Raw genomic sequence first — 14,876 nt, forward strand, 5'->3', positions numbered from 1 at the left:
TAAACAGAAGAGTAAATAAATAAAGGAAATCAATACAAAGACATAAATAAAGAAGGACATTTAAACATAAATATCAATTAATGTCACATTTTATCAATTAATGAATGGCTACTATTTATTTTTAATATTATTTTTGCTACATTTAATGATTTATTTATTTATTCGTTTGTTTTTATTTTGGCATTTTGCCATATCCTTCAGGGCAGCTCCCCCTCTATTAATTTAACGATACTGGTGTTTAAAATTCATCATATGTAAATGTAGAAGAAAATCTTCATTAGCGGCACTTTTTCTGTTGTTGTCTGTCCCACAACTGAACTGCACTCTGCACATTTTTCAGTGACGTACATCTAAAACATTGTGGTTTGTAGTTCAGGTTACACTTTAAGTTCCTGTAGTGGAAAAAAGCCTAAAGGTGTCCAACTACACTAAGTACCCTCATGTGTTTCTAACCCAAAGACTCTTGTTTTTGTCCCTTTGTGGTACCCTTACTTCCTGAGTGTTGCTCTCTGGCCTTGCTTGAAGAAACTCTTAATATCTGTGTTGTGTTTTTACTTGCATTCCCCTGGAGGCAGGGCATTGTCAAGTAAGTATGAAACTTAGTGTGTAGATGATTGTTAGACGGGCTAAATGTCTATATGATAGGTCTAATTAAAGTATATGTACTGTGTTACGGCATCCGAATGCAGTGAGGCCTTGAACGAAAAAAAAAATAGCAATAACATACTGCATATACATATCGTTACAAAAACATGTAATTAATTTTGAACATGTCACTTCATGCATTCTCTGCCTTCATTTCATTCCAGTATGAAAAGACAACACAGTCTCAAGGAACATTCGTGACCCGGCAGCCATGTTGAGATCAGTTGAGGAAATTCTAAGCACCGCCCACCAGCCGGAGCAAACTTTCTCATTTTACAGCTAAACAGTACACTACAAGATGTTTCTGGAAACATTTGAGGCGAGAAATAGGCATTACAGTAACAGAATATTGATTCATATTTGATCAGCGCTGCCTAATTTGACCGTTTGATCGGAGTTTGCAAGTGATCGACAGCTGCCTCCGTTGAATGAACAGCCAATAGGAATGCTCTCTCTCTGAAATGACCTGTGATTGGCCAAAGTCTCCCGTCACGGATAGATTTTCTAAAGCCTGAAAACAGAGCCATGATGAGGTCTAGTCAGAAGTCAGAAGTCTAGTTTTCTCTCAGAACACTTGAATTACAATATGCTGAATGGTTATTATATGATTTTTGCCCAGTGATGCCAAAAATATTCTGCCTACTCTGCAGGTTTAAGGAACGTTAAAAGACCTTGCGCACAATTGCTGCAGTATGACAAAACTCACACTCCTTCTCGGAGTCATAACTCAGTGAAATCTGAACACACAGACATGATGCACATATTTTTAGATTCAGTTCACTTCCCAAGGATATCATTATTTCTGATGTTCACCATGAATAGAAAAAAAATTGTTCCTTTTAACTGCATATCTTGCTTGAGAATTACTGTGTTTTTTAATTTTCTTCACAGTCAAAACAATCCAGCTAGCCCACACCTAACTAACTGACTCTGTCAACATTATACTTCCTGAAGCATCATGGAAAATGGGGTTCCAAAACTTAAATAATGATATGATCGTCTGAAGAGGGGCCCACAGTGTCAAACTCCTGCTCTAAATCACCTGTAAAAAGGCCAACTGACCCTGTGCATGTCAGCCTGTTTACATAATTATCAATTATTAATATATAATTAATATATTTATATATTTATAATGAATTAGCATGTAGCTATTGCACACAGCTAGTCACATTATAGTTTCTCGGAGGCATGAGGCCTTTATGTGTGTATGAGTGAGTGTGTCGCTGTGTTTGTATGTGAAGAGAGGCTTGTGTGTGTGTGTGCGTGTGTGTGTGTTTTCTAAAGCTCTGTACCTTGATTCTGTCCCTCTGCTGTCCAGGGGATCCAGGTAACATCTGTCCACCTGTCTGTCCACCTCTTACTGTTTGTCTATGCAATGCCTCTTCACTGTGTGTGTGTGTGTGTGTGTGTGTGTGTGTGTGTGCGTGCGTGCGCTTGTGTGTATGTGTGTGTGTTGGCATTACCTCACACTGTCTGGATTTATAATCTCAGAATCTCACAACTGAGGGGAAGGAATCTAGATGTTAGCATTTAATTAGAGACTTTTATACTTATTTTAAATAGTTACAATAGAAGTATTAATAATAGTAGTAGTAGTAGTTAAAGTTATAGAAGAATCTTGCGACCGCTTTGTGTGGTCCGCCATCCAGAGCCACCGCCATTATTGCAGTGGCAAGTCGTAGTGACTCTACTGTTTGCTAACCGTGTTAACTGGTGACTTTAAACCGAACACGTCCACGGTTGCAGATGAGTTCATTTAGAATTGCTTAAAGTAAAATTGAAGGCTTTTACGAGGACACAGCTGCCGTTACTAGGAGCAACCACGACACATTGGGCTGGGAGTCAGTTAACACGGTTAGCAGACACTTTATACGTGTTCTGCAGCGTTGTCAAAAATTAAAGTGACCTAAAGTAGAGGTTAAAGAAGGGGAGAGGTGGTACAAAAGTAACACTTTTCAGATAAACGTAATTTTAAAGATAATATTACAGACGGAAACTCGTTTTTGTTGTGATCACCAGCTGATGTTATATTAATACCAGGTGTTATTTTGTACAAATGTGGAACGACTTTGGTTTAATTTGACCTTGAACGGACGTTGCGCATTGTTACATTCAACCCTGTCATTCGGGACGAAGGATACACGCCGCTATGAACTTGAATTATTTATTTCAATCCTGTTTTTATTAAACATGTCTGACAATGTTCTGGTTAATATGTGATTGCAACCATATTATGTCCTCTATCTTAATAAAAAAACATTGAATTTAAATTTAAATTTTCAATTTAATTGAACGTTTTACAACAATAGTATGTATAGTATATATGTTAAAGAAATGTAACAGTGATTATTGTTCATATTTAGATTGAGACAACTTTATTGATAATAACACATTTCACCATGACTGTATGACGTATCCATGTGATTTTTCACATTGCATTTAAACATGCACATATTGTACAGTTATAATAGTCATTTTGTAGTTTTTGTGTTGTATTTGCAGTTTTTAAAGTCACAGTTTTGTGGCTATGAAAGTACTAACTCCAGTCTCACCAGTACAAATACTATTATTATAACGACTTTGCGTCTAACTGCACTGCTATTAATATTACGTCTAACTACTAATAAATACTATTATTGCTGCACTACTACTACCACATCTACTCACCACACCAGTACTACTGCTACTACTGTTTGTAGTACCATATTACAACCTTTGCTAGAAATAATACTACTATTGCTACAGCCATAGTACTTCCATTTTTACAACTATAGATATTACTACAAAGACTACTATTGCAGTATATCCTTTTACTAAATATTACTTTTACTACTTACTGCTTTACTTTTTTCTCTTACTTTTACCATGACTGATACCAATAGTACTGCTACAAATACCCACCGCACTGCTGTTTCTTTTATTATTTAACAGACTAGTACTATTGCGATTATCACTATTGCTATAGTAGTACAATTTCTACTACTACGAATATGACGATTTCTATAATTACTATTAATAATAGTGCTAGTACCGTTATCTCTACTGCTAATACTCACTCTACTTTTACTTTAGCTACTACAGCTAAAATTACTGTTACTAGTGTTGATATTACTATTACTGTTAATACTACTTCCACATATACTGTTACTACTACTGCTATGTCTAAAACTACCACTACAACAGTGTGTCTACCTCTTCTGCTGAATATAGTTACTCCTATTACTCCTTTTATTACGACTGCCAATAATACTATGACTACCACTTTAACTATTACTACTACTACGTACGAGTTATGAAGTACTCAGTTGTCATAGCACCAGTAGGTTTGTGACAGAAGTATCACAACCTGCTGCAAGAAGAAACCATCTGTTCCAAGGCTGAGCAGTCTGTCTATATTGTCTCATGTCTGTCTGTCCTGTCCACCGTGCTGTCTCACTGACTGTCACTCCACCTGTCTTTGACTGAGCTTGATTGATTAATTGATTAACAGCCTGTTTAATCCTCCAGGCCTCCAGTGAGTCGAGCGGCGCCGCAGCCAGAGAAACTCCAGAAGAACAACGTCTCCAAGAAGAAGAGACTGGTGGAGGTATGTCCGTCTCTCTACGTGTCTCTCTCTCTCAGTGTGTCTGTCTTTCTGTCTGCCCTCCTGTTTATCTGTCTCCTCCTGTCTCTTGTAGGACCTGGTTTTGGATCATGTGTTTGGTTTTCGGGGCTACGATTGTCGCAACAACCTGCATTACCTCAACGATGGCACCGACATTGTCTACCACACTGCCGCCACCGCTATCGTCCACAGCCTCACCACCGGTAACCACGGCAACGCAATCATAATACACACTTTTGACCTTATATGACTGGTCGCATTATATAATAACAAGTTAAGTGACAAAACATTGCATGTGGTATGTTGCTGGGAACACAACGTAAAAATATATACAGTATATACACCAATCAGCCATAACATTATGACCACCTGCCTAATATTGAAGAGGTCCACCTTTTGCCACCAAAACATCCCTGACCTGTCGAGGCATGGACTCCACTAGACCTCTGAAGGTCTGCTGTGGTATCTGGCACCAAGCCGTCAGTAGCAGATCCTTTAAGTCCTGTAAGTTGCGAGGTGAGGCCTCCGTGGATCGGACTTGTTTGTCCGGCACATCCTACAGATGCTCCATCAGATTGAGATCTGGAGAATTTGGAGGCCGAGTCAACACCTCGAACTCGTCGCCGTCCACATGATGTAAAAAGAAAACGTGATTCATCAGACCGGGCCTCCTTCTTCCATTGCTCCGTGGTCCAGTTCTGATGCTTACGTGCCCATTGTAGGCGCTTTTGGCGGTTGACAGGAGTCATCACGGGCACCCTGACCGGTCTGCAGCTACACAGCCCCATATGCAACAAACTGCGATGCTCTGTGTGTTCTGACACCCTTCTATTGGAACCAGCATTAACCTTTTCAGCAGTTTGAGCTCCAGTAGCTCTTCTATTGGCTCGGACAACACGGGACCAGCCTTTGCTCCTCACGTGCATCAATGAGCCTCAGGTCTGACCCTGTCGCCGGTTCACCGGTTTTCCTTCCTTGGATCACTTTTGGTAGGTCCTGACCACTGCAGACCGGGAACATCCCACAAGAGCTGCAGTTCTGGAGATGCTCTGACCCAGTCGTCTAGCCAGTACTATTTGGCCCTTGTCAAAGTCGCTCACATTCTTACGCTGGCCCATTTTTTCTGCTTCCAACACATCAACTTCAAGGACAAAATGTTCACTAATATATCCCCCCCACTGCCAGGTGCCATTGTAACGAGATAGTCAATGTTATTCACTTCACCTGTCAGTGTTCTTAATGTTACGGCTGATCAGTATATACATATATACTACTACTACTACTACTACTATATATATACTTTAATTTCATTAAATTCCATTTCCAACAGAAAATGAAACATTAAGTTGTCCAGGAGGTTCAGTAGTTGACGAACACAGTTGCTTCTGTAGGGAATCGAACCTCTGATCAGTGTGATGTGTTCATGTGTTGTTTTGTGCTGCAGGAACTCAAAGTTTCTACCTGGAACACACCGATGACATCCTCTCTCTGACCGCCAACCAGCACCCAAAATACAAAAATGTCATCGCCACTGGACAGATCGGTACACTGTGTGTGTGTGTGTGTGTGTGTTTCTGCATGTCAGTGTGTTTTTTCTACTAACTCGTCTGAACCAAACGAGTCTTGCTTTTCTCTCCTCTGCTTCATGTTTAACCTGCTTGCTTTACTTGTTTTCCACTGAGAGAATAGAAACAGACTGATAACACTAACACAGAGGAATACTTTGTATTTAAAAGGAACGCTATGGGACTGTATGAAAATGTATAGTTGAGAGGGACTTTATGTACTTAGTTCCTCTCAGCATAGCATGAAGAGCAGGACAGGGTCTTTTATACTTAATTTCTGCCTTCCCTTGTGAGATGTATTGTACAAAACAAAAATCAGTAGGGGTGGAGGAAGTGTTCAGAACCTTAACTTCAGTAAAAGTACTAATACCACACTGTAAAAATACTCTGATACGAGTTAAAGTCCTGCATTGAAAATGTTACTTCAGTAAAAGTATGTAAGTATAATCAGGAAAATGTAGTTAAAGTTTTAAAAGTATAAAAATGCCCCCTGTGACTGTTGATATATTATATTATTAGATTATTATTACTCATGCATTAATGTAAAAGCAGGATTTTACTGTTGTAGTTGGTTGAGATGGAGCTCATTTTGAACTATTAACTAGTAATTATTTTCATTATGGATCAATCTGCTGATTATGTCCTCCATTAATCGATTAATCGATTGATTGGTTTGTAAAAATAGTGAATTTATAACAAAATATCATATGTTTTGTCTAAGCCTCACCGCTACACTTGTGGTTAACCCGTATTATCAACATCAGCCTGGTTTAAGCAGCAAGAATCACCCATAAAGATCTCTCTTGACTGTCATGGCTGAGCCTGTTTGAAACAACTCACTTCAGGTTTTTATCTGCTTTTTTTGTTTTGTTTTGTTTTTTCACATGTGTGTTTTGGCTGGCCTCATTTGTCACCATCGCTCTCACAACACCTCAGGTGACGTCAGTGAAATGCCAGGTAAAAACTAAACCGTGCCACCGCCTCTCCACGACAGACACCCTGAAACCCAGACACCACAACGCGGCACAGTTAGTCCAGCAGGTACTCAGGATTTCCTTCCTTCCATGCAGCTGTTGGTTTTAGTTCCAGTCAATGAAAATCAACAAGCAGGGAGCTGAAACACAATCAACATGCTCATTTATACTTTTATCGAAACCTTATAATTTTTTTGTCGTAATGCAGTTGAGAGTCAGGACCGTTGTTCTACATTGGAGATTTCATGCAGCAAACTACAGTATCAACATGCTCCTTGTGCTTGTAATATAAAGGGGACGTTTACTATTATACACTACTGTTGAATCAGATGTCTAATTCAGACACCAAATGTAATATTATCATTTTAAATAGTTTTTGCCCCAAAAGAAGAAGAATGAAATGATTCAAACTTCCATTTAGTCTATGTCTTCACAGTGTTGCATGAAGGGAGAATACTGCTGGAACTTTGATTTTTGAATTTGTTTTCCAGTCCAGAAAAGCATTAGTGTATGGAGGACAAAACCTGCCAAAATTAAAAATAAATGAATAAATAAATAAATGACTCAATAAATAAATAAAGAAATGGCACTCGGAGAGCGCAAACCTCCACCAAGGTGCCTGAGAACGATTGTTCCCCCCCACGCCCCCTCCGTTCAGATTGCGCCATCATCCACATTTTGTTTATGTTGAGAGCATCGTAAAACACTTCATTCATACTGGACAGAAACAAAATAAAACTCACCTGAACCGTTACTCTTTCCAACAATCACCAAGTGTGCTTTGGTCAAACTCAACTTTAATTTCACCGAGTTTAATGTGAAAAAACGCAGAATCTTGTGTGAACCCCCACGTCCCACGCCCCACCCCCCACCCCCTGCTCTATCTCTGAAGGAAGAAGCCGGGGTCATGCGTCATCAACGTGTCATCAGTGACACTTTTGTTGTGTTATACCAAGAGGTCTTAATGCTCAGGCTGATCGGAATCCTTAAAAAAATTCCTGAATCCGGATCATGGTCCGGATCGCCACCAAAATCTAATGGATTGTTCATTGTGCCACACCACACCCCTCCAAAGAATTTCATTCAAATCCATCGCGGACTTCTGGAGTAATCCTGCTAACAGACAAACAAACAAACCAACAAACCAACGCCTTGGCGGAGGTCAGAAATATGTTATTAAATGTAGCAAAAATAATATAAAAAAATATATAAAATAAATAAATGTAGCCATTCATTAATTGATAAAATGTGACATAAATTGATATTTCTGTTTTAATTTGCTTATTTATTCATTTATTTATGCACAATTGCAACACGTTGCAGCTGTTTTAATTCCAGCTTGTTATAGGATGCATTATTGTGACCTAACATCTATTTGTAAAGAGGACTTTCTCCAAGCTAAAAACATTAAAGACCGTTCAGTAGAGTAGTCCTCTCAGACATCTGACAGGACACAATCAAGCTTTATAGCAGGAGATTCATAAATTTCCAATGGTAGTGTATGATTCTATGTACAAAAAGGATGTTACATACTCTAATATTTCCATCAATAATGCAAGAAGACAACCATACTCACATGATCCGTTTGTCCTCTTGTGTTTAGTTTTTGGCTCAAAACTCTAAGTTTCAGTCTCTGCGAGTCAATTTTAGCACAATGCCATCAACTGGAAAATAGGAAATTGATTTAAAAACTGATCTGATGATGCCACCGGTATGAGTGTTTAAACAGTGAAGCGCTGGTGTTGTCTGGTTCTCAGGGTGTTTGTAGGCTGCATCGATCCCTCTCACTGCTCTGTTTCTGTGATACCCTGTCGTCCTCGTGACATAATAAAACCTCACTCTGTGTCCTCTCTCCTCACCTTCCTGTCTCGTGATCTTTTTTTAGGCACCACTCCTTCCATCCACGTGTGGGACGCGATGAGTAAACAGACTCTGTCCATCCTCCGCTGTCCTCACACTAAAGGCGTCGGCTACGTGAACTTCAGCGCCACGGGAAAGCTGCTGCTGTCTGTCGGAGTGGAACCTGAACACACCATCACTGTGTGGCGCTGGCAGGAAGGTCAGCACGACCTCTGATCAATAACCACTGAAATACACACACAGTCAGGGTTGGAGGAAGTATTCAGATCCTTAACTTCAGTAAAAAGTACTAATACCGCACTGTAAAAACACTCTGTTCCAAGTAAAAGTCCTGCATTGAAAATGTTACTTCAAGATAAAATTGTTTTTTTTTCTTCAAAACAAACCAATTACTGCCACAAAATATTGTCCATGATACTAATGTTGGCCTTTTTTGGCAATACAACACAGCATGAGGTCAAAGAACGACAAGACTCGATGACGCAGATGACAAGATGTGTGTGTGTGTATGTGATATAAGAATTGTAATTTAGATTAAAATAGAATTGAAATAACAGCGGTGTCTCCACTGTAGGATCCAAGGTGTGCTGTAAAGCCGGACACCCGGACCGGATCTTTGTGGTGGAGTTTCGTCCGGACTCGGACTCCCAGTTTGTGTCGGTGGGGATTAAACACGTGAAGTTCTGGACGCTGGCAGGCGGCGCTCTGATGTACAAGAAGGGCGTGGTGGGGACGGTGGAGGACGGCAGGATGCAGACGATGCTGTCCGTCGCCTTCGGTGCTGTGAGTCACCTGCTGACTTATCGTTGTTGTTTGTAAACAAAGAGAATTTTGTCATATGAAAATGGGATTAATTATTAGGCATCACTGAGTCCAGTTCTGTAACCAGTGACGTTTTCTTCCTGAATGTGTGTTTGCAGAATAACTTGACGTTCACCGGAGCCATTAACGGAGACGTGTACGTGTGGCGGGATTACTACCTGCTGAGGGTGGTGGCGAAGGCTCACACCGGGCCAGTGTTTACCATGTACACCACGCTGAGAGACGGACTCATCGTCACCGGCGGCAAGGAGAGGCCGTGAGTAATAGCACATAATAGCTGATAATTAATAAAACTAAAGACGGCATTTTACCTCCATGGAAAATCTGTCAAACAGCAGCTTCCCAACTTTTCTTTTATTAGGTTATTTTACCCCCGCGACAACGTAATCAGGGTATATAGCACTCCGCGTGTCCGTCCTTCCGTCCGTTTCGTTTCCGGAGAAGAACTCGGAAACTATTTCACTTAAGAGCTTCAAATTTGGTATAATAGTTGACAGTTTGGTCCAGTTGTGCCATTTGGGGGTTAGGAGTCCAGGGTGCCCAAAATTTCTAAAAATTTGACTTGAGGAAGGTGAGCTTATAACAAGCTACATTGTACTCAATAGACTTATTCCATTAATTCCAAAAGGGCAAAACCTTTGGCCCTACTTTAGTAGGGGTCAAGCGGTGAGCGGGGGCATGTGAGCCATGCTCACTTTTGCCTTGTATTAATACATTTTATCAAGGTTGTCTTTCGGCGAAGTCCCGCCCCTTCCGGTGGACCACCATGTGACCTTATTTCAGAAAATATGAGCGGTAGTCAACGGAAAGAGACAAATCATTTTTTGGTCCCATTTAAATTGCGCCATGAATCACACATATAATGTTTATCAATTTAAAAGATTATTTTGCAAGTCTAGGAAGTCTCAGTTTGTCGTAGTATCATTTAGTTTTGTGTGAAATCGCTCAGTGAACTACATCTCTCGTCTCGCATAATATTTGCCACCAACGCTAGCTAACTTAGCTATGACCACGCACAGATGAAACGTTATCTCACCTGATGTGTTTTATCCAGCGACTCTTTTTATCAGCCGTGAAGAGAACGAACAAGCTGGACCCGTCGCTGTTGTTGTTGTTAACAAACAACAAAATTATAATGAACTGAGTTTGATTAACTATCAATTTTCCATTTATAAATGATGGTTATTATAAAGTGTAAACTTACAATACTTATCAACAACAACTTAATAAGCCAAGTGAAGCCTAGTGAGATGGTCATGGTGCAAGTAGTGTCAAATTAAATGCAAGTATACTACTGTATATTACATTAATATAAACGTTGAAAGCCTGAAAAGCTGAGTATATTGAGAATATTTAGGACTTTTTTAGAACAAATTAATTCCTCATTTGCTTCATGTGTGTGTGTGAATGTATTCTATGGCACCTTTAATATTCGTTCTTCTGTATGTGGACATGTGTGTGTGTGTGTGTGTGTGCGTGTGTGTGCGTGTGCGTGTGCGTGTGCGTGTGTCAGGACTAAGGAGGGCGGTGCGGTGAAGCTGTGGGATCAGGAGATGAAACGCTGCCGAGCTTTCCAGCTGGAGACGGGACAGCAGGTGGAGTGTGTCCGATCCGTCTGCAGAGGGAAGGTGAGAACTTTTGATTTCGATCTTCACCCCTCAGTCGTCGTCGTTCTCCCCCGTCAGGACAGATCCCCCTCATCAGCCCACCTCCTCCTCCTCTTCTTCCTCCTCAGGGTAAGATCCTGGTGGGGACGAAGGACGGGGAGATCATCGAGGTCGGGGAGAAGAACGCAGCGTCCAACCTGCTGCTGGACAGTCACGCTCGGGGAGGGATCTGGGGTCTGACCGCTCATCCTGCTAAAGAGCTCTGCATCACCGCCAGCGACGACGCCACCATCCGACTGTGGGACCTCACTGACAAGGTACACACACACACACACACACACACACACACACAACACCACCGTCTCATTGTCACGACAAAGTGCTAAAAGATAATATTCATTTTTACTATAGAACAATCATCCATAACAAAGGAAAATATGAATCACTTTGAACAATTCAGATTTTCTTTTCAAGTTACTGTTGCCTCTTAAAATACTCTCAACACAGTACACCCCTTTGTACTTATTTGTACTTGTACCCTGTATACTTTATGGATCACTAACAATGTCTTCAGCTCTCCCATCAAAGAGCAAGCAGCTGTTTTCTTGTTCTCAAACTTAAAGGGACTCTGTAAGAAATCTGAAATTGCTCGTTAACAGTGACACCTGTGGCCGTTAAGTCAACGACAGTCAGCATCCCGTTGCTCGCGCTTGTTCTCGCAATACGTAGACGCAAGCGAGCAACGGTCAAAACAGCGAGGCGACACACACGAGACTGAACGTGATTGACAGGCATCATGTTGATTAGCAACATTAGCCAGCTAAAAGCACAATATAACTCTATATTTCACATGCTGACAGTAATGTTAGCTTACTAAAAAAATCGATGTTGATCCTACTGTTAACTTTTCCTGCTTCAGCCTCCCGACCGTGGTCAGAAGGAACAGGGGAGACACCGTAGTTTTGGTCTCCTGGGCCGGAGTCGATAACGTTACTCGTTCAGCAGGAAAACAAGACACGGGAGACCTCTGTTGGTCTGGAGCAGGGGTCAGCAACCTTTACTATCAAAAGAGCCATTTTAGGCAAAAACAAAAAAAAAGAAAATCTGTCTGGAGCTGCAAAACATTTGATCATTGTGATAAAGGTAACACAGTTTATAGTCTAAGTATATAATATATAATTCTAATGCATTGAGGGCCAAAGAGCAGATATACCACGGAGTATTAGGGCCACATTGAGGGAAAAAACATCTGAGATTTCCAGAATAAAGTCATAATATTATGAGAAAAAAAGTCATAACTTTACTTAACTAGTATATTGGATGAGTTCCGGTTTCTTTTTCTCTCTCTTTCTGTAGAAACTACTGAACAAGGTGTGTGTCGGCCACGCAGCCCGGTGTGTGAGCTACAGCGCAGACGGAGAGATGCTGGCGGTGGGGATGAAGAACGGCGAGTTCCTCCTCCTCCTCGCCAACTCGCTGAAGATGTGGGCGAAGAAACGAGACCGCAGCGTCGCCATCCAGGACATCCGGTGGGACAGAGAGTGGAGGGGATGACAGAGAGATAAAAGAAATTAGTATTAAAGTATTAAAAGTATAAAAAATGTCCCCTGTGACAGTTCTACTATTCTGATTATTTGAATTATGGATTAACCTGCTGATTATTCGCTCCATTAACCGATTGATTGTTTGATTTGTAAAAGAAAATAGTGAGAAATGGCGTCACAATGAGCCAGAGCCCAAAGTGACACTTTCACAATGTTTCTTTAGTCCAACCAACAGTCAACATTATTACTAATACATTATTATTAACATTATTAAGGGGAAAAGCAGCAAATTTTGAAATGTTTTTACATGAAACATGACTTCAACCAGCAAAATAATTTCCAATGACTTTTCTGTCAATTAACTAATTGATTAACGGACTAATGTGTTCAGCTGTACTTGTATAAACTGTCGGGGAGATTCATTTATAACAAAACATCATATTTTACAAACTCTTCATATGTTTGTTTGTAAAAATTCTTAATTTGTAAAGTTACTAAAGCTGTCAGATAAATGTAGTGGAGTAGAAGTGGCATGAAAAGAAAATACTCAAGTAAAGTACCTCAAATGTGTACTAAAGTACAGTACTTATACAGTAAATGTTACGTTCCACCACTGACATAAAGCTAAAAAACCATCAAGAACAAACAAACCGAGGTCATAGAAGCAGGAGACAAAAAAATATTTTCACAACACTGAAAATTTAGAATACAAACAACAGTCTCTGAAAATGTGTTGTATATTATGCTCAATCTGAATGAATATCAGTTCAACGGCCCATTGACACATCTTTTCCAGGCATTAAAAGATTTCACAGTTTCTGATCATCTGTACACCAGAATAGTTCTGAGTGTTGTCGAACAATAGAGAAAACAGAATTAAGGGAATAAGGGCCAGAATAATTGAATATCGCTGTATCTTTTGTTTGTGTGCAGGTTCAGTCCGGACCGGCGGCTGTTGGCGGTCGGTTCTGTGGAGAACACGGTGGATGTTTACGATGTGAGTGGAGGGCCGGGTCTGACCCGGCTGGTTTACTGCAGCGACATCCCGGCTTTCATCCTGCAGCTCGACTTCTCTGCTGACAGCTGTTACATACAGGTATACACACATATGTATACATATACATATATATAGTGTATATATACAGTAATGTATATAGTATCTATCTATGACACAGCCACCCAACATGTTCTGTGTGTGTGTGTGTGTGCAGGTGTCCACAGGAGCTTATAAGCGGCAGGTATTCGAGGTTCCTTCTGGGAAGTTGGTGAGCGACCAGACCATCATCGACAGAATCACCTGGGCAACCTGGACCAGGTGACACACACACACACACACACACACACACACACACAGACTTAGAAGTCTGTGTTTTATCTGTAGCAGGCAAACATTCAACACCTCCAACATGCTTTCAGTAATACTATATTCTGTTCATCTAATGACGCACACCTGCAACATATTAGTTAATTATTTATTTGTTTGCACAAAATACAATTTAAATTCAATTATTATAAAAAATATAATTCGTACACAAAGACATTCACATACAAATACCACTTTAACCTGCGGATAATCAGATATATATTTATTTAAAGAAAACAAAAGCTTGAGTATGAGAGGCAGGAAGCTAAAAGCTTATAGAAAGACCTGTGTGTGTGTGTGTGTGTGTGTGTACATATATATATATATACATATATACTGTATATGTGTGTGTGTGTGTGTGTGTGTGTGTGTGCCTGTATATATATATGTATATATATATATGTATATATATACACAAAAAACACAATGAAATTTGTAAACAATAAGACAATAGTGCGATGATGCAGAGAGCAAAGGCTGCATGAGGTAGGTGGATATGACTGTACATACATTATATACAGCATGCTTAGATTTCTATTTGACATGTTATAAACATGTTATAAAATTGTGTATTCAAACTATGGAAATATATAATTTATATGTACAGTGCATGCTTAGTGTTACTGGGTTATTGCACAGGGATTGTTCATCTCCTACAGCTATTTGTAGTAGTAGTGGTAGTAGCAGTAGTAATAGTTTTGAAACAATACTTCTTGTCTTTTCTCTGCCTCAGCATCCTGGGAGATGAAGTTTTGGGGATTTGGCCTCGAAACGCCGACAAAGCTGAAGTCAACTGTGCGTGTGTGTCTCACGCCGGCCTGAACGTCGCCACCGGCGACGACTTCGGATTGGTCAAACTGTTCGACTTCCCCTGCACAGAGAAGTTTGTGAG

The 14,876-nt window shown here is 40.3% G+C and overlaps 1 protein-coding gene across 4 annotated transcripts in view; it reads left to right on the top strand.

Annotated features, from left to right (window-relative positions):
- The window catches only part of LOC119496091 (echinoderm microtubule-associated protein-like 6), a 114,657-nt gene that overhangs the window by 96,548 nt on the left and 3,233 nt on the right, over positions 1-14,876 (top strand). Inside the window, exons 31-44 of one of the 4 annotated variants that reach the window (XM_037783156.1) lie at positions 572-586; positions 4,153-4,231; positions 4,323-4,452; positions 5,694-5,792; positions 6,751-6,771; positions 8,674-8,847; positions 9,223-9,431; positions 9,569-9,726; positions 10,984-11,098; positions 11,206-11,394; positions 12,434-12,606; positions 13,555-13,717; positions 13,833-13,936; positions 14,718-14,871. In XM_037783156.1, coding sequence (XP_037639084.1) covers positions 572-586; positions 4,153-4,231; positions 4,323-4,452; positions 5,694-5,792; positions 6,751-6,771; positions 8,674-8,847; positions 9,223-9,431; positions 9,569-9,726; positions 10,984-11,098; positions 11,206-11,394; positions 12,434-12,606; positions 13,555-13,717; positions 13,833-13,936; positions 14,718-14,871 — 1,783 coding nt within the window. The remainder of the gene's footprint in view (positions 1-571; positions 587-4,152; positions 4,232-4,322; positions 4,453-5,693; positions 5,793-6,750; positions 6,772-8,673; positions 8,848-9,222; positions 9,432-9,568; positions 9,727-10,983; positions 11,099-11,205; positions 11,395-12,433; positions 12,607-13,554; positions 13,718-13,832; positions 13,937-14,717; positions 14,872-14,876) is intronic. The other 3 variants (XM_037783158.1, XM_037783157.1, XM_037783159.1) reach the window with 3 other exon arrangements.

This window comes from Sebastes umbrosus, chromosome 10, assembly GCF_015220745.1.
Source record: "Sebastes umbrosus isolate fSebUmb1 chromosome 10, fSebUmb1.pri, whole genome shotgun sequence".
In the NCBI taxonomy this organism is placed as follows: Eukaryota; Metazoa; Chordata; class Actinopteri; order Perciformes; family Sebastidae; genus Sebastes; species Sebastes umbrosus.